At 37.9% G+C, this 21,014-nt stretch overlaps 1 protein-coding gene across 4 annotated transcripts in view; it reads right to left on the reverse strand.

Annotated features, from left to right (window-relative positions):
* Positions 1-1,578: 1,578 nt before the first annotated feature.
* znf512b (zinc finger protein 512B) overlaps positions 1,579-21,014 on the reverse strand; it is an 86,584-nt gene continuing 67,148 nt past the window's right edge. For all 4 annotated transcript variants that reach the window (XM_051879677.1, XM_051879676.1, XM_051879674.1 and 1 more), the window contains 7 exons: positions 19,882-19,980; positions 14,335-14,523; positions 13,826-14,170; positions 12,634-12,735; positions 12,342-12,404; positions 12,104-12,202; positions 1,579-8,706 (listed from right to left, as the gene is read on the reverse strand). In XM_051879677.1, coding sequence (XP_051735637.1) covers positions 8,338-8,706; positions 12,104-12,202; positions 12,342-12,404; positions 12,634-12,735; positions 13,826-14,170; positions 14,335-14,523; positions 19,882-19,980 — 1,266 coding nt within the window. In that variant the 3' untranslated portion in view covers positions 1,579-8,337. The remainder of the gene's footprint in view (positions 8,707-12,103; positions 12,203-12,341; positions 12,405-12,633; positions 12,736-13,825; positions 14,171-14,334; positions 14,524-19,881; positions 19,981-21,014) is intronic.

Below are 21,014 nucleotides of genomic sequence, written 5' to 3' on the forward strand. Positions count from 1 at the left end.
TTTGACTAGAACACTCCAAAGTCTTCATTTTGTTTTTCTTCAGCCATTCAGAGGTGGACTTGCTGGTTTGTTTTGGATCATTGTCCTGCTGCAGAACCCAAGTTTGCTTCAGCTTGAGGTCACGAACAGATGGCTGGACATTGTCCTTCAGGATTTTTTGGTAGACAGCAGAATTCATGGTTCCATTTATCACAGCAAGTCTTCCAGGTCCTGAAGCAGCAAAACAGCCCCAGACCATCACACTACCACCACCATATTTTACTGTTGGTATGATGTTCTTTTTCTGAAATGCTGTGTTACTTTTACGCCAAACGTAATGGGACACACACCTTCCAAAAAGTTCAACTTTTGTCTTGTCAGTCCACAGAGTATTTTCCCAAATGTCTTGGTGATCATCAAGATGTTTTCTGGCAAAACTGAAACGAGCCTTTATGTTCTTTTTGCTCAGCAGCGGTTTTCGTCTTGGAACTCTGCCATGCAGGCCATTTTTTTCCAGTCTCTTTCTTATGGTGGAGTCATGAACACTGACCTTAACTGAGGCAAGTGAGGCCTGCAGTTCTTTGGATGTTGTTGTGGGGTCTTTTGTGACCTCTTGGATGAGTCATCGCTGTGCTCTTGGGGTAATTTTGGTCGGCCGGCCACTCCTGGGAAGGTTCACCACTGTTCCATGTTTTCGCCATTTGTGGATAATGGCTCTCACTGTGGTTCGCTGGAGTCCCAAAGCTTTAGAAATGGCTTTATAACCTTTTCCAGACTGATAGATCTCAATTACTTTCTTCCTCATTTGTTCCTGAATTTCTTTGGATCTCAACATGATGTGTAGCTTTTGAGGATGTTTTGGTCTACTTTACTTTGTCAGTCAGGTCCTATTGAAGTGATTTCTTGATTGCGAACAGGTGTGGCAGTAATCTGGCCTGGGTGTGGCTGTAATCAGGCCTGGGTGTGGCTAGAGAAACTGAACTCAGGTGTGGTAAACCACAGTTATGTTTTAACAGGGGGGGGCAAGCACCTTTTCCACACCTTTTCCACACAGGGCCATGTGGGTTTGGATTTTGTTTTCCCTTCATAATAAAAACCTTCATTTAAAAACTGCATGTTGTGTTTACTTGTGTTATCTTTGATTAATATTTAAATTTGTTTGATGATCTGAAACATTAAAGTGTGACAAACATGCAAAAAAATAAAAAAATCAGGAAGGGGGCCAACACTTTTTCACACCACTGTATATAAAGAAATCAGTTGATATATATTTTATACAAACCCTACCTTTTAAATTTTTTTTTTTTTTTAAATTAATACTTTGAATCAGGAAGTCAATCAAAATGACAGTAAAGACATTCACAATGTTTCAAAATATTCCTATTTAAAAAAGTTCTATTTCTATTTCTCAACTTTCTATTTATCAATTCGTGAAAAAATGTTTCCATAATAATACTGAGCAGCACAACTGTTTAAATACTATAATATTTTTTATTTTTTAAATTATATTTTGTAATATTTATATTTTTTCCCTATTGATTTAAGGGTGACATGACCTTTCCTTCACCCAAACATAAGGAAACAATTCAGCCAGTCAAATCTTTCTCAACATTTTATTAATTATTTGAGGGGTATTAATGCACAGTTAATACACCAGGGGAAAAAGAGAGAGAATAATAGTTTAGATTCAGAACTCTTGCCAACCTAGTTAAAAACCTTAAAGGAATAAAGGATCATTTTGTCCATTACTTGATAAGTATTAATAGATTAAACAGTTTCTAGAGTATCTGAATAAAATGTACTCTTTTGTCATTTTGTACCTCAGACCAGGTCCGTCGGGATGTGCCCCATCCACCGGAACCACGGGACACGGCGGCGCTGCTCTGAATCACTTCAAATCAATCTCAATGACTTTTGTTTGTAAACTTCTTTGAGGATGTTCTCCGTCAGAACACGGATGGGTCAAATTCTAACTTCTGAAATCCTCATTTCACACAAAAGTTGAAGTAATGAAAAGAATGATTTTTAAAAACTGGTAGGGGGCTCCACTTTCTACAGACCCCCTTAGTACAAAATTCCACAGCACACAATCAAATTCACCAAAATCTCTACCGACACTCCATATTCAAGCCTATTTCATGGGATTACAAGTGCACTAGATACAGAAATACACACCTACACACATTCATGCTCACACGCACACACACACACACACGCTCACACACACACACACACACACTGTGTATAGCATTTTTGACAAAAGGACATTTTCAACATGTACTTCGACCTGTATAGAAAAGCGCAGGATCATATTCAAATAGTTTAAAGCAACTATGTCACAAAGAAAGAAGCAAACAAGCAAAAGAAAGCGAATACAGTTCGCACCAAGCTTTGGAAATCATATTTAACGTTGCAGTAGTGCTTTCGACTGCAAGATATTGCTGTAATTTCGAAATAAATCTGTTGCAATGTCATGATCGTACAACGTCTGCATATGTGTACGCCACATAATCTAGGAAGACGGGTAATTGAAGCCACGCACAATATTCCTAGCGAAACTACACGCCATCTTTCGTGTCATTTAACATGAGATCGAGCAATATCGCGTGACAACTAAACTTCCATTGAGAAAGATACATTCTACTGGGCGAAACTCAAAGCACATTGCTTGTCTATGTTAAAGTAGTTGGTTTTATGGACCCAAGATGGCAACATTACACCAGCTCAGTGACAGTATAAAGACAACATAATCAGAAATGTCATGGAGCAACATTGAACTCCTACCTCAGTTTTAACCTGGCAACATGCTTGAGACTTATGTTGCCTTGACCTCTACTGAAATGTTCTCCAAAGAGAACCTTTGTGAGGAGAATCTTACTAAACCTGTGAAGAACATGCAAAAATTGTATTTTATCACAAGCACAAATGAAAGAAATTATATTTTTGCTTAAAGGGGTCATGAGATGAGAAATCATTTGACATATAAGAGGTCTGCAAGATGCAAGTTTCATAGATTAAGACGTCCTCAACATAAACAAAGTACTTATTTAATCAAGCTCAAAAATGGCTCGTTTTAATGTTGAGGGATCTGTGATGTCACATGGTCAAATACATTTGCATATGCCTGCCTCTAGAGCAAGACATCGACGAATAGTTATACATCATCACACCATAGGTCCCGCCCACTGGCATTCAGCCACTTAACGGCTGACATTTGCCTACACTGGATGTGAGCATCACGTCAAAATCAAATAGAACCCATTATAATAACTGTCACTGTCTACAGTAGATGCAGTATACAGATGTGCGTTCAATTTCCGACATACTCCACGCGCTTGGGTCTGTCGACAACAGGACAAATGGAAGAGTGAAAGAACCTTAGCTTTGACACATCCAGTTTAAACAGCACGTTTGCGCCTCTTTACAGACTACAGAAGGATCCAAGCGTTGGAAACAAGTGGATGGTTTATTTTATTGGGGTTTTATGTTTGTTCGGAACATTTGTTTTGTAAAAGAGGCACAGTGTAATGGAGAGTTCGCAAAGAAACTTTTGTTGACAGATGAAGCCAACAGTATTGGATCAGTATTGGATTTCAAAATGCTTTGTCTGTAAATGACGATTTTATATGGATAATGTTTTCTAAACACTTACTCACGTGCAATAGCGAGTGGTCGTTGATACTGTTTCCTATGCAATGATGTTAGCCAATCATAACAGTGGGCATTTACTGACGAGCCTTAAAGGAGCCGCTCCTTAAAAACAGATCATTTCAGTGTCAGAATGAAGGTTGAAAGTAATTATTTTTCCACATATATTTGTTTTGTCTTTTGTTAAAAAAAAAACTAAAAAACTCTTTAAACTCTAAAAAATGCTGGGTTGAAAATGGACAAACCCAACGGTTGGGTTAAATGTTTGCCCAACGTGCTGGGCAGTTTTATTTAACCCAACTATTGTTTAAAAATTACTATATGTCTGGCTTAAAATAAACCCAAAATAGGTTGGAAATGAAACATCAGACACATAATTACTAGAGGAAACAATAATCAAAAAGTGAACATTTATTAATAAGCAATTTAATAAATGTTTATTGTTTAATTATTATTCGTTAAACTTATTAATAAATGTTAATTTCCAACATACTTTGGGTTCATTTTAAGCAAGCAATACAGTCATTTTCAAACAATAGTTGAGTTAAATAAAACTACCCAGCAAGTTGAGTGAACATTTAACCCAACCGTTGGGTTAAAATAACCCATTTGCTGGATTAAAACAACCCAATTGCTGGGTTTGTCCATTTTCAACCCAACTTGGATTGTTTTTAACCCAGAAAAATCCATGTCATGACCCCTTTAAAGAAACTTATGCTTATGTACAGTATCCAGACATTTTATATATATATAATATATATATATATATATATATATATATATATATATATATGGATGTTCTTCAAAGGTTTTGTGATAGTCCCCATTAATCTTTTATCAGACCAAATGAAAGACCATTTTTACAGTGCAATAGGGGGATTTCAGTGTGACGGAAGCCACAGATTTTTATTTGCCATTTAATGCTTGACGCTTTGTTTCTGATGCAGGACAGTTAAAATGAGATCTGCTACAGTATTTCATGTCATAAACGTGGGACTCGATGGCAAGTTTGACTAACTGGTTCACAATTTCATGCGCAACATTCCTTAAGGTAGATTGGCTACTAGCACCTTTTGCCTAAAACCACGACAAACCAACCCTAGTTTTCTTAAGCAACTATGAGATTAAGATCACATTTACAAGTATTAGTATAAAATAAATGTATGCAACCTTGAGCTTATTCTTTTTTTCTCATTAGATAAATATATTTTTAATAATTTATCCTTTTTTCTGTTTGTGACCTGTATGTTAATAATTTTATGGCAATTCTTTTTCATGATTTCAAGTACCTCAGTTAGAATTATTAGGGTTTTGGAATACATAATTTCTGTTGCAAATTATATATATTTTTTTCAATCTATAATCTTTTATACAAACTGAGGAAGAATAAAAAGACACACTGCTTCCATTAGTCACCTTCAAGGGGACTGTTATGGCTTCAAACATAATTTTCATTTCATATCTGACATAGATTTGCTTTCTAAATTGGGAAATGGAGGACGGGCTTCCTTTGCACGTATCACACGGATCACATGGCAGGCGTTCGGGGTGGCCTGTCTGCAATCAGTTTCTCGAACTCTCGTGGATTTATGTAAAGGAAACTGATCTGAGATCTCATAACACAGAGCCACTCATTTAAGGTTGGGAGAATGGAAGCCTAACAGTGCCTGCAAAGTGCAAGATAAGGAGGGAGGGGGAGGAGGGGTTAAAGTGCAATACGAGCATTTTTCTCAAACAGGCCTTAATCAGAAAGTTGGGAATCAGTATGTGCAGGACCATTCAGATGTTCAGTTTGTTTTTGGACAGACGCTCTGATTCGGAAACGTTCAGATATAAAGCCTGCAGTGACCATTCTGATTGTGCTCTTCAATGCTTTACACGACATGCTTGTGCACCCAAAACACACTCACTATTGCATACAGTCACTGAGGTCCTTAAGTGCATTCAACACACATTGCTTGTATTCCTATCAAAAGTTAATGGCTGAATCTCACTAAAACATGCCCAGGACCCATTTCACCTGAAATCAAATAGAAATGATATTTTGCATAAATAAAACTTGATTGACAAGATTGTTTGCATTGTTACATTATTCTCACATTTTCCTGCCAAACTCTCTTTATCATAATGCTAAAGAATCATTATCATTACTGTATTTTTAAAAAAAATAAAATAAATTATGTTAGGCATTACAACAAATACTACTATAATGTATAAATACACATTCATTTAATATATCATATAAGTAACGAGTGCAATATCACACAAGTGCAGTTTTTGCTGAGTGCAAATGTGATGTTTTTGTTTCTTTTATACAACAGTTTAATACATAAGAAGTTAAAATTGTGTTATATTTTAGACACAATATTGTCAGCTTCTGCTCAATTTTGCCAATGGAAATATTACCTATAAAGCCACAGCAGAACTGTTGTGCGTCTCCGAGCAACACACAGCGGTGCTTCGTTTCTGAATGAATCCGCACTTTGAGCGAATCGTTCGGGTGAACCAATGATTCAATGGCCCATTCATAAAGAAAGCCATTTACAAATCGAATGAATGAATGACTCAATTTAGACATTTTTCATTTAGACATTTACTGCCACCTACTAGCAGTTTTAGTTTCTTATTTAGAGTATCATTTCATTAAAAAAATTTGTTAAATCAAAATTTCTTTTTTCTAAAGCTACTTTTTGTAATGTGTATTTGATGTTTTTCTCATTTAACACAATAATGACTTTAAATGATCTTTTGGGGGTGATTTCTCAGTTACATTTAATGTGCAATTAATTAGATTAATCACCATGTCCTGTAATTAATTGGATTAAAAATTGTAATCACTTGACAGCCCTAATAAATACTTAACATTTTAAATAATGCATCATTGTTATATATATATATATATATATATATATACATATATAATAGGAATGAAATTATATAACAAGAATGAAAACCTTTTTGCATGACGGTAATGAGATCTGGAATGTAAAATGTGCTTAACTGTCATAAAACAATTATATAACAGGAATGAAAACCTTTTTGTATGACAGTAATGAGATTTGGGATGTAAAATGTGCTTAACTGTCATAAAATAATTATATAACAGGAATGAAAATCTTTTTGTATGATGGTAATGAGAATTGGGATGTAAAATGTGCTAAACTGTCATAAAAATAATGTTGCAATGCAAATAAAAATTAATAGTCCTTAAAAAGTTTAATTTCCTTTTAGTGAAATATAATTTTTTTCTTTGCTTTGATTTTGAGGTGAAATCATTCTTGACAGTTTTTGTGAGATTCGCCCAAATTGTTCTTTTTTTTCTCTACTTGACCATTTTCATTGGAGCCAGTTTGAGTCTAAGGGGCCGTTCACACAGAACGCGTTTTTGCATTCCACTGCATTTTCCCATTGTTTTTCTATGTAAACATGCGCTAAATGGATGTGTTTGACCATTGAACGCGCATTCCATCTTTTGCAGCATCTAAACGCATCTATAGAACTTCCACTACCCCTTGTCTTATGATTTGAAATGCAAAAACGAAAAAAAAAAAAATTGTGAACGGCCCCTCAAGTTTAAGCAAGGACTGATGACATCACAGATGTCAATGGGCATTTCTGTGCTTTGAAGGATTCAATTTGTCCTGCCAACACATTTGTAGTCATTTATTAGGCAGCGCATGCCTGCTGCAAACGTTCTATTTTGAAACTGATTTGAATTTCTCTAATCGTCTGCACTGTATATTCCTTCAAAGTTAAGCACCACAAGCTCTTATTCCCATAAAAACAATCGAACAAAATGAAAGCACACAGCTCTACCAATTTTCGAAGCATTTAAAGGTTTTAACAAAGACCTCCGGGTCAACTGCAGCAAACTACAAACTACTGCAAACAGCCCAAAGGGATGCGGGATAAGGAGATACACAAGGCTACGGACTTAGACCCCTCACGATTCTGAGCAAGAGACAGGACAAGAAACCACGAAAGCAACACTATTGCACAGTAGCACACTGTTACAACAGCCGTCAATCTAAATCCAACCCTTCCTTCAGCTGCCACTGACGAAATAAACCCAAACACATCTGAGGAAAAGCAAACTAAACAATGACCAACTTTTTTTGACACACCTTGTTTGAAACTGATGGACGAAAATGAATTGCTTTGAATATATTCATATATAGATATAGATATTATATATACACAGCAGAGTATTACCGGGATAAAATGCAGTAAATTAGCTCATCATGCTAATTGAATGAGTTTGATATTCTTTAAAAAAAAATCATTCAAACACATTATGAAACCACCGGACATGTTGACGTACTGTAGCTACCCAAAAATTACGTAGAAATGTAACTTCTGCTCTAAAAAAGATATCAACTGGGAGCTTAAATGTTATTGACCCCTTCAGAGTGAACAACTTATCAAAATAAACTATAAAAATGGAATGAAAAACCAACAGGAGTGATATATATCAGTATACACAAGCACACACATAATGTATATACTCAGCTTAAAAAACACAAAGATCAGTGTGAAATCAATACAAGAGCAAATCGTTGTTTTCTGCTGTTTTTCATCCCCTCGTTCTTCCGTTCATCTTTCCGAGCTCTTTCTTCCGTGTCTTCCTTCATTTCCGTGACCGAACTGAATAAAGTTTACCGGTGTGGTTCGGAAAGCATCCCTTCTGGTGCCGACGTAGTGAAAGCCGTGTTACTCAGTGGTCGGCGCTTTCTTAGGTTTGGATCGTTTCTTTATAGGGGGCGGTGTGTCTCTGGTTTGGGCTGGATTCCCACTGTCCACTGGGTCAGAGGGTGTGGTTGGGGTGTTGGTGATGGGGTTGGGTGCAGGGGTTTGGGTTTCTGAGGCTGATGTTACGATCTGGGGAGGGATTGGAGCTGGAGCAGGGCTGAAGCTCTTAGTCTCTGCTGGAAAGGAGGCTGTCACCAGGTGGTGCTCTTTGGGCTTTCGTCCTCTCTTCTTCCCAGGCGCAACGTTTTTTATGTCCTTCTGTAAGCCATTACTCTCTGGCTCTTTTCTCTTGTTGTTGGCCACTTCGTTGGTAGATGCCCGAAACCAGTTCTGTGCACATAGAGACACATCAAGTTCAAAGAGGAAAATAGTCTACACCGCGTTTCATATTATTATGCAAGTGATATATCAGTAAGATTTCAGTAGAATAAACATTCAGATTTAGTTTTTCTAAGAAAATGTTTGTTTGTTTATTTATCCATGTCTTTTTAGATAATTGGTATCAATCTCAGACAAAATAATTTGCCAGGTCTATGGAAACCCTACTTAGAGGTTGTACCACATTATTAAGCAAGTCAGAGTTCTCATGCAATATGGGGAGGAAGAAAGATCTTTCTAAAGAGGAAAAGCATGAAATGGTGCAATGCTGTGCAAAAGGCATGAAAACAACTAATATTGTGTGAAAACTGAATGGAGATTATCGAATTATCATAAGATTTGTGAGTGATTTAGAGCACAGCAGAACTCGGTCAGATAAAGGCTTATTAATGAAAGTTCCTGTCAAAAAAATTAATTGTATTAAAAGGGCAGCTATAAAAAAGCCAGTGTTCAGCAGCAAACAGGTATTTGAAGCTGCTGTTGTCTCTGGAGTCTCAAGAAGCTCTCCATGCAGGCTGGCAGTTGTGCGTAAAGATGCATTTCAGCCACTCCAAACCAAAGTTCACAAAGAGAAACATTTACAGTGGGTTTATATCTTGGTTATATTAGATGTAAAAAATTCTGAAAATGTTCTTATTATTTTTTAGCAGATTACTCAACTATAATTACTGAAACTAAAACCAAAACAAATATATATATATATATATATATATATATTAGGGATGTAGCAGTACACAAATAAAATTGTTTGGTGCGTATCTCGGTACTGAATATATAAGCTAATTTAGTGCATATATTTAGTGAAATGCTCCCCTCTAGAGTTCATTTCTCTAGTGAACTAACATGCTGTGGACACTAAATGACTTGCCTGAAGTAAATGTAATGCTACGCGAGACATTATTCTCAAGATGTTTTATTAATGTCTTTCCGTGGTTGAAATACTGGTTGAGAGATTACACGTAAACATATCTATGCATAGATTGTCTGTTCTTCTTCTGCGCTTTTTCCTGTTGTGGTGGTTAACAAACAACGTTGCATTACCGCGCACCGTCCCCTTCTGGATTGGAGTGTGGATCGCCTGTGACCGACTGTATTCGTCGTCTGACTGCACGCACCGAACCATGACGTCCGTACCGTACGGTTTGGGACAAATACGAGTACCATTACACCCTTAATATATATATATATATATATATATATATATATATATATATATATATCAGTGGTGTGTGGTGGTGTTTTAAAATGAGAAGGCAACGTCCTCATTTATGTCCCTGTTACACAATTTTCCTGGTTAAGTTAACATTACATAAAAAGAGAGACCAAATACAATTCTATTTTGTATTTTTACACTATGTAATGTTCTATTTATTAAAACCAAGTATAAATTTCATCAAGTTAGTGTTTTTATGCATTTTTACATTTATTCCAAAATAATAACTAAATAACTAAACGGATCACTGAGCTTTTTTCGGTAACATTAAATGTGGGCTTTATACGCTAATTAATAAATGTTATTAGCTAAGATAACATGCCTAACGTTAGCCATGACTGGAAAAAGCAGGTGATCATTATCTGGCAGTTACTAATTATTTTTATGGGTATAAAATAATCATTAGCAGGACAAAACTAATAATAGCCTACTGTAATTAATTATAGAGCTCTGTCTACAGCAATCGATCTCCTGTAACGTTAGTTTAACTTTATTTAAAACGGCAGGACCGTTTCTGACATTTTAGAGTTGTTTCTAGTGGCATATTATTGAGTTTATCTACTGAATTTGCTGTTTCAAAAATATTATTGCTCTAGAAACAGAATATTATTTTACAGGTAGAATTTTAAATTGTGTATAATTTATATATTTAAAATACATCAATTACGATATGTTGTTTTGACCTATCCCAATGTATTGTAGTTATCACTAGTAATTATTTGAAAACGAACAATGTACATTAATAAACATTTAAATAAATGTAAATTCCTCTTTGCCAGATGTTATTAAGCCAAATGAAAAAGGAAGGAGGAAAAGAAAAATATAATAAATAATAGATAATAAAACAAATAGGTGATCTGATCTTGATGATGCAGACATCTGGGTGGAAGTTTGATACTGCGACTCCGCCTCCAGGCTCCACTGACGATTCCTTCTGCGCATGCCCAGGCTCCAAACTGACGTTTTTGCGTAACGTCAACGCCTATCGTCAAATGTTTTACGTTCAGTTCATTACAATGGAAGGAAGCGGCGTCGCGTCGTCCATCTTTTTTTACAGTCTATGATTCACGAGTTCAAATGTACATGTAATTCAAGAATAAAAGTTATGCGTATTTGGCATGCTGTCCGGGGGGAGGGCTCCGAGCTCGGAATATTGGCCCGAACCCAGATTACTCCCCTCGGTGTGGTAAAAATAGATAGAACTCGAAGTGAGGAGATGGGGTGGAGGAGGGATGCTGATAAACTCTCAGAAGAAGGTAAGTCTGCTGTATTTATACCTCTTGTTATGTTAGAGTTGATTAACTGAATGCTCTCCACCTGTGCTAATCAGGTTAATTATCTGAACCTGCTCCTCCCGAATCTTGTTAATAAAACATCATTTTGTGCACTCATCGGAAGCGCGTGTACAGCGTGCAAATACTGAGGTCTCTTTCAAGTCTTGTGCTTGAACGGACAAATTCACACAAAATTATGTCAACATGCCCGTCTTGGCAAGTATCCTAGCAAGCATAGTCGGTTATGTCTTAAGTGAACTTATACACTTGAGAAAGAACGCATGTGTTCAGTATCAGTGTACTGATTACTGTATTATGTCTTAAAGAGACAGCAGCCCTTGCATTCCTGCTGTCTGAATGTGTTTTTAATGTTAATCAAACAACAAAAGACAAGGAAATCACTCATTGCTCATGACTAAATAATAACTTAATAATTAATAATGTTTAATTTTTATTTATTTTATACAGTGAAGATTACATGCAATGTTGTTTTACATTTTATTAGCTACTTTATTCAATTTCTGTACCTGAAAACTGGATACATGAAAAACCTGAAAAGCTTTATTTATTTGTATCTTTGCTTTACTGTATTTATTTGTGCTGTTTGATTATTTGTTCTTATTTTTTTTATTTTACAGTAGTAATTTTTTACCTGAACATAGCACATACCGAACCGTACCGAAATCGTGAGCCTAAAACCGTGATACAAACCGAACCGTGAGTAATCTGAATCGTTGCACCCTTAATGTGAACATACCTTAACAGTACACATTTTGTTATACTAGAAAACTATGAAGGGCAAGTGCTCAGATTACTTTGCATTGAACATACAATACACAGGGTGAGTGAGTGTTTGGTTTACCTGAGAGTGTGTCTTGCTGATATGATACTTCACGCCACTCTCAGAGTTAAACTCCTTCTGACAGAGCAAACAAGTGTACTTCCCTACGTCGCCCCCTCCCTGTGTGGAGAACAATAACAGCAGTGAAGCTGATACAGTATCAGCAATGTCTGAGTCTAAAAGTATACACATTATATACATTTGTAAAATGTATCTATAATTTACAACTACGGTAAAGCACGCAGAAGACTTGTTGTACCTTGTTACAGCTTGCCAAGTGAGCTTTAAGTCCAGATACACTTGAGTAAATAGCCTCACAGTTCTGTCATGGAAATCAAGAGAAATTTGAAAAGAAGAAATTAACAATTAAAAACAACAATTTTCAAAAAAATAAATAAATAAATAATTAGTTCAGTTTCGTTTCAGTTTCTTAAGCAAATCCAAATCTACTGATATCACTCAAATGCTCATATTGAAGGTTGGCATCTGCCATTCAAGCACCAGCAGCTATTAAAGTAATTGTTAAATGAAAAACAAGACGATGTTCTTACGCAATTGGGGCAGCAGATAAATCCTTTTTCCTTCACCTCATTCTTCCAGGTCTCCACAGTTTCAGGGCTGAAGTTTGGGAGGCCTGGTCGTGTGTAGTTTAGCTAAAAAAAAAAAAAAACAGATATAAAAAAAAGTGTGTACAGGAAGTACAAAATAAATAGGCAAATGTGTATATGAGTAATTAACAAAATGTACAAACACTACTAGTTAACTCTAGTTTTTTAAGTAGCACAACATTAGCTTTTTGAGGCAACATGTAGTTGTACAGAGTGACAAATCTTTTCAGCAGCTGTTTCCAACCAAAGTTGCGAATTTAACTTACGCACAAAATTGGAATGTCACATAAAATTTTTGCAAATAAAGCAGCGTTCCCATCCCATGTGTTCAAGAGAACAAAATCTTCACTTCCTGGGAAATTGAATTTCTGCAACCAGGGAAGCCACTGTGGCTTTTTTTTGTACATTATAAATTACCTGCGCCTCAGAGCGCAGAGACAACATGCTGTCAATAAACACGGTCATATTATCTTGTGTTCAGATGCCTGGTGTTTGGGAACACAATTGAGTTAGTCAGTTCTGGGAGGTACTTATACCAAATCATTTTGATGTCAGACTTGACACTTCAGAACAACTAAAACAACATTTAAGAAGCTGTGCAATAAATTGGTCTGCTGGTTATTCCAGTTATACAATCGTATCCTCTGTTGAGGCAAAGTCACGTGTGTTTTTTGTTGCGCATCGAGGGATTTAATCAGTAAATGTGTTTCCATTGTAGTTTATGTGCATGTCATCTTAGTAGATAAAAAAAATCAGCCTCAATTGAGTGCAAAATTTTTTTGTGTATTTTTAGGATTTATGCACATCTTGCTGTTTCCATCTAGCGTTTTTTATGTTATAACCCAAAATTTGCATAAAAATAGGTGGATGGAAACATAGCTACCTCTGATTCACTGATAAAATAAATATAAAATAATTATTCAATTTAAGTTTAATACTGTTTATCACTATGTATTTTCATAAAGTTTTTTTTATGAAATGACAAAATAATTGAGATCCTCATTGTTTTGTGCCATATAAATACTGCTAATTAACAGATCTCAGACTTTTAAAATAAATTACATCATTTGACAAGCCACTTTTTGTCAGTAACTCATAGTGTCTCAGTTTCAAAGTAGCTTCAGCACTGCCATACCCTTTTGATGTCTGGTACGAGGTCATCTTTGATGCGTCGTTTGTTGCCCCAGTCTTTGGCCAGCTCGTCCTCTGCGATCTCCTGAAGGTGGAACACTGCCACCTGAGCCGAGCGCCGTCGCACCCTGCCGCTGGGCGTCCTCTCCAAATCCAGCAGCTCCTCTACCTCTGTTTTCTCCTCCTTCCTCTCCTCCATCTTCTCCACCTGCTCGTCTACTCTTTCCTTTGCCTTCCCTCTGGCATTTTTCAGCTCGGGCTCTTCATCCTCCTCCTCCTCCTCCTCCTCCTCCTCCAGCACATCCTCCTCATCTTTACTGTCTTCCTGTTTCCAGTCCTCAGATGTGAGCTAAATGGGGGAGGAAAAAAACATTTTGTGAGATGAAGAAATCTGCCTATAATGTGTATATAACAGATATTTAATTACTGATCAAGTGCATCACACTGGTCGTGACACTTTCCACATGATGTCAGAATAGGACTATGACGTGTAGTCTGTCTGTGTAATCTCACCGAGTGAGTGGACAGGGCGGTGACAGGGTGCTCAGTGCGCAGGTGGTAGTCACGGCCAGCTTTGGAGCGATAGGTCTTTCCACAGTGCTGGCACAGGAAGACGGGCTTCTGTGTGTCTGGCAGCTCTCTGCCACAGCGTTTCTGATGATACTGATAACCCATCAGACTGGAGAAATGAGCTGAACAGCCCTGTTTGACAGAGAATCAAACACACTTCATTAATTCACTCACTGATCTGTGGGTTGACGGTCTGGGTACAGCGTTCCTTTGAAGGGCCTGCTTGTTAATACAAACTGCATTAGCATACTTAGTGACAAATAAGCTATTTTTTCAAAAATGTCCACATCTTCTCCCCTCCTCTCTATATTTCTCTTCTCATCTATTTCTCCACACATTTGAATCAGACTGCTGAAAATACTATAGATAGATAGATAGACAGACAGACAGACAGGCAGGTAAACAGGCAGACAGACAAACAGACAGACAAACAGACAGACAGACAGACAGGCAGATAGATAGATAGATAGATAGATAGATAGATAGATAGATAGATAGATAGATAGATAGATAGACAGACAGACAGACAGACAGATAGATAGATAGATAGATAGATAGATAGATAGATAGATGAATGGATGGATGGATGCCTGCCCACTCTCCTGATCCAGATGTTCTTCTCCTCATGGACTCTAAAAAAAGCTCTTGGACCCACAGAAACTCTTCCCACATCAAAAAGTCACTGCAAAATGATGCAGCACAACAGGCCACGCCCAGCAGATCATCAGAGACTTCACAGGACACCCCTCGTGTGTTATAATCCACACCGGGACTAATGGCCTCAACTCGCTGTGCAACAATACTGCTGATGCTGTCAGGAAAACGGCAGAAATCGCCAGCAAAGAATTCCCAGAGTCCAGAATCATCATCTCCACAATTCTCCCACGCCGTGACACACCACCACACATCATCCACCCCTACATGCCCAGACACACCCCTCCGAGCCCGGTGAGGAAAGACGTCGGCTGGACAAGCATCCCACGTCATCCACCACACCTACACCCACCTATGGCTCACTACACACCTGTAAACTTGCAGTCACCAACTTCACGTCCACCTGCTGGCCATCAAGCCCCCATCAGGAATACTTCACGAGTTCATGTGCCCATATAATCTTAGCGTAAGTGGTAAACAGATTTGGCTTGCTGTCTGCTATAGAGGGGCTCGGAGAGGATATTTTACTCGAGCTCCTATTGCCCCCCTATAACAGGCAAAATTGTACAAAAAGGAGGAGAAGGGGAGGAGGGGGGATGCTGAAAGAACTAACAACAGGAAAAAATAAGATGCTGGTTTTATACCTTGGTATTAATTGGAAGATTAGATGGGCGTACTCCTCCCGAAATTACGTTTATTAACTTCACTAATGCGTTCATTTCATATAAGTTGTTGGAATATTCAGGGTCTTCATTCTTCAATATTTGGTTTCAAAAGCACAGACCCTGAATTTCTGAAAAATATCAAAGATGCAGATATTATCATTCTCACTGAAACCTGGTGTAGAAATGATGTGCTTACCTACTGTCCCTCAGGCTACTATGAAGTAATTGTGCCCTCAGTGAAATTAAGTACAGTCCATCGTGGACGAGACTCGGGAGGAATTCTGGTGTAGTACAGGGAGGATCTGGCCAAACACATTTCTGTTAATACAGTTGGAAAATTTCATTGCTGGTTAAAACTAAACAACCAAATTGGCATTTCAACTACTGACACATATCTCTGTGCCATCTACATTCCTCCAGCAGAATCCCCTTACTATGATGAGGAATATCTGAACAACCTCCACACAGAAATCAGCCATTTCTAGGCCCAGGGAAATGTGCTGCTGTGTGGAGACTTCAGTGCAAGAACAGGATCTGAAACTGATAACATAGATCCAAAGGGCAATGAAAATGTCTTTGGCCAAAACCCCCTGAGTCTCACAAAAAAATCTCCCACCAAGAAACAACCTTGACCAAGCTGTAAATAAAAAACGGTAGAGAGTTAGTGCAGCTCTGCCGAGCCTCGGGCCTGTACATACTTAACGGCAGGATCATAGGGGACTCTTTAGGGAGGTTCACGTGTTGTTCAGGTTTTGGAGCTAGTGTAGTTGACTATGCCATTACTGACATGGACCCTTCCTCCTTCAGTGCATTTACTGTCAAACAGCGAATTCCACTCTCTGACCATAACCAAACTAACATTTACATCAAAACACATCACACACCAGAACAAAACCGGCTGAAAACCTGCAAAATGTATCAGGTCCAGCAGAGATACAAATTTATCCAAGCCCTCAATTCGGAAGAACTAAAAAATTTAATAAATACATTTATTAATAAGAAATTTGAAACAACTAAAGATGGTGTTAATTTGGCTACAAATGAAATAAATTACATATTTAAAAAAGCAGCACATAGAAGTGAATTGAAAAAGAAAGGCAAAAAATATACTAAAAATACACCAAAAGATGAAAAATGGTTTGACTCAGACTGCAAAACATTAAGGAAACAAAAACAAAAAAAACAAAAAAAAAATCGAATCTGAAACATAAAGAACCAAACAACACAGACATCAGAACTGAATACTGTTCAAAACTAAAACAATACAAAGACACAATTAGAGTGAAAAAGCAACACCATCTGACTAAAAGTGTACAGGAAACAGAACATTCAATAAATCAGAATCAGTTCTGGGATATGTGGAATAATCTGAGCACAACAAAACCACAAGACCTACCAATACAAGATGGAGAAATCTGGACAAAACATTTTGAAAAATTATAAAGAAATCCCACCAAAACAACTGAATGACAATTATAATCTGATCAACCAAAATCTACAAACCTATGAAGACACAATTAAAAATAATCAAAATCCACTCGACTTCCAAATTACACATGAAGAACTGATAAACAAACTCAAAAGCCAAAAATGTAAGAAATCTTGTGGTGCTGACAGCATTCTAGGTGAAATGCTGAAACACAGCACACCTGAGCTGCAGATGGCTGTGCTCAAATTATTCAACATTGTACTTAGTTCAGGCTGTTTTCCTGACATCTGGAGCCAAGGACTTATTACCCCAATTCATAAGAGTGGGAATAAATTGGACCCTAATAATTTCAGAGGCATTTGTGTGAGCAGTAATCTGGGGAAGTTATTTAGCTGTATTTTAAACAATAGAATTGTAAACTTCCTGTCCTGAGTCCGAGTCAGATTGGCTTCCTTCCAAATCACAGAACTACTGACCACATTTACACCCTACACACCCTAATCAATAAACACGTAAAACAGACCAAAAACGGAAAAATATTTGCATGCTTTGTCAATTTCAAAAAAGCATTTGATCCTATTTGGCACGATGGATTATATTACAAACTTTTACAAAGCGGTGTAGAGGGTAAAGTTTATGACATTATAAAATTAATGTATTCGAACAACAAATGTGCAATACGAATTGGCAACAAACATACAGAATTCTTCACCCAGAAGAGAGGAGTACGGCAGGGCTGTAGCCTGAGTCCAACGCTGTACAACATTTACATTAATGAACTAGCGATGCAGTTGGAACAGTCTACAGCTCCCGGACTCACTCTACAAGACAAGAACATCAAGCTCTTGCTGTATGCAGACGGCCTGGTGCTGCTGTCACCCACTGCACAGGGACTACAGCAACACCTAGACCTGCTGGAGAACTACTGCCAGAACTGGGCCCTGGCAGTAAACCTCAAGAAGACCAACGTTATGGTATTCCAGAAAAAGCCCAGATGTCAGGAACACAGATACCAGTTCAGTCTAGGCAGCACCACCCCAGAACACAAGATGCAGTACACTTGCCTCGGCCTGATCATCACTGCATCAGGGAGTTTCAGAATGGCAGTGAATGCTCTCAAAGATAAAGCTCGAAGAGCTCTATACGCCATCAAGAAAAGATTCCAAAACACTGAATTACCAATTCCAATCTGGGGTCCACTCAGTGATCAGAGCTACACTAGATGGGACAAACATCCAACAGAAGCCCTACACACAGAATTCTGCAAAATGATTCTAAAACTACAAAGAAGGACACCCAATAATGCATGTAGTGCAGAATTAGGCCGATTCCCATTGATTATTAATATGCAAAAAAGATCCCTCAAATTCTGGATGCATCTAAAATCAAGTCCCACAGAATTGCTACATTTTAAAGCATTACAAACCCAAGAACTGAACCCCGAAAAAAGTCCCCTCAGTCAGCTGGTTCTGAGACTTACTAACCTGACTAACTCTATTAACACTAACCAGTCTCAGACCAGCACTGCTCCTCATCCAAACATCAAAATAAACCAAATTATCAAACAATCTAAAAATACATATCTGGAACACTGGGATCAGGAAACTAAAACTCAAAGTAAATTACAATTCTATCGAACTCTAAGATCAAATTATGAATTAGAAGACTATCTCCAAAGTGTCAAAGACACAAAGCAGAGATGGATCGGGACCAAGTACAGGTTCAGTGAGCACAGTCTAGCCATCGAGACCGGCAGACACAGAAAGAGCTGGTTACCCAGAGAGCAAAGGGTGTGTGTTCACTGAAGGACAGGAGAGATCGAGACAGAGACGCACTTCCTCCTTCACTGCCACAAATACATATCTATAAGAGATCTCTACTTCACCAAATTCAGCAACTCAATAAAGAACTTTACAGCCATGACTGAAGTAGAACAAATAAAGATAATATTAGGAGAGAGACAGACAGCAGCATTGGCTGAGAGATACGTGTGGATGTGCCACAGCCTGAGAGACAGCAGGTGAATGTGTGTAATGTGTGTGTCTGACCTCAGTGTGTTTCCCTACCGTCCACCACAGTGACCCTCAGTATGTGTGTGTGTATATATGTTAAAACACTGTGGTATCAAATGTTCAGTCATGTTCTAATTTGTTACAGTGTTAATTTAAATTTAAGTTTAATATTTGATAGTGTTATAATATTTGATAATATTTTCTTCTATTATACAGATGTTTTTATTTTTGTTCTATGTATATATGCTTTAGCAATATTGTATTATTTACAGTCATGCCAATAAAGCAATGTTGAATTGAATTGATAGATAGATAGATAGATAGATAGATAGATAGATAGACAGAGAGATAGACAGACAGACAGACAGACAGACAAACAGGCAGATAGACAGATAGACAGACAGACAGACAGAGAGACAGACAGACAGATAAATAGATAGATAGAGACACACAGACAGACAGACAGACAGATGATAGATAGATACAGGTAGACAGACAGACAGATGATAGATACAGATAGAAAGATGATAGATAGAGACAGACAGACAGACAGATGATAGATAGATACATACAGATAGACAGACAGACAGACAGACAGACAGACAGACAGATGATAGATAGACATAACAGAGAAAGTGAGAGACAAAAAGGAGACAGAAATTGGGACATATTAAGGACAGACAGTGGCATCTAGGGAGACAGACGGCAGCCACCAGTGACAAATTCCTACCTCGTTGGGACATTTGATTCGGCCCATCTGTTTGAGGACGTGGCGTAGCCTCTCTCTCTCCTCCTGCTCCTCCCCAGACACATTTTCACTTGCCGAGGGCTTACAAATGGGAAACAAATACAATGCAACACATTAGTGTCTCTCCAGAAACTCTTCCTCAACTATTTACAACAATGTGCTTCCAATCACTGCTTTCTGAAAGCCAGATGCCCGAGCGCTTTTCAAAACCTTTATAGAAGGGCCATTACTCAAAGCATGTTAACGGCAATTGTCAGACTGCACTTTATACAACACTGTATTTGGTCTATTGAAAACATCAGCAGAGGAAATGAGACATAAGAGGCAGCTAAACAGGACGCTAGACACCTCAACTCAGCACCTGAGGGTGAACGCTAAGCCTGAAACGCAACTTCAGTTCTGTACTGAAAAACTCACAGACCATTAAAGCTAAAACACAAAGGCACACAAAACACAGAGAGATGATAATGAGGAAGTCCAGACGATGTGTGACAGAGATGCTCTGCATCCTGCACCACCTGACTATATCAGCCAGCAGCTCTTGCCTGGTTTCCCAATGAAGCTAATCAGGGCTGAGCCTGATCAGTGTCTGGATGGGACACACTGCATGATTTTCAAAGTCGTCAGATCCCTGTTCTTCTCACATTAAAAGACTGTCTGGGGTACCATTTAGTTGCTGTTGTGTGCACATTACACAACAGATCAGCGACAGGGGGTCAAACGTTACAAAACATTTCAAAAGGAAGAATCGCAGACAACTCTGTCTGGTCTACATTTCACAATCAAACACATGCAAAGAGTAATTTGAGTTATGGCAGAACCAACATATGTGCAGATATCGTTATTATCAATAATTTAACATGTACACATATTTCAAGAATTAGTCTGATTCAGGGGAAACAGAAGGCCAAATCCTGATTGACGAGAGGAGGAGCTAGGGATGGAGGAGGGTAATTAGCTTCTGAGAAATGCGATAGCTGCTGATAATACTGAGCCAAGAAAGTTCATTTTGGTGCATCACTATCTGTTTTAAATTCTGTTTTCAACTACCTTAGGCCCTGTTTCTACCCGGTATTAAGATGTGTTTTGGTCAATCAGATCACAAGTAGACGAGG

This window comes from Ctenopharyngodon idella, chromosome 22 (assembly GCF_019924925.1).
Source record: "Ctenopharyngodon idella isolate HZGC_01 chromosome 22, HZGC01, whole genome shotgun sequence".
NCBI classification, from domain to species: Eukaryota; Metazoa; Chordata; class Actinopteri; order Cypriniformes; family Xenocyprididae; genus Ctenopharyngodon; species Ctenopharyngodon idella.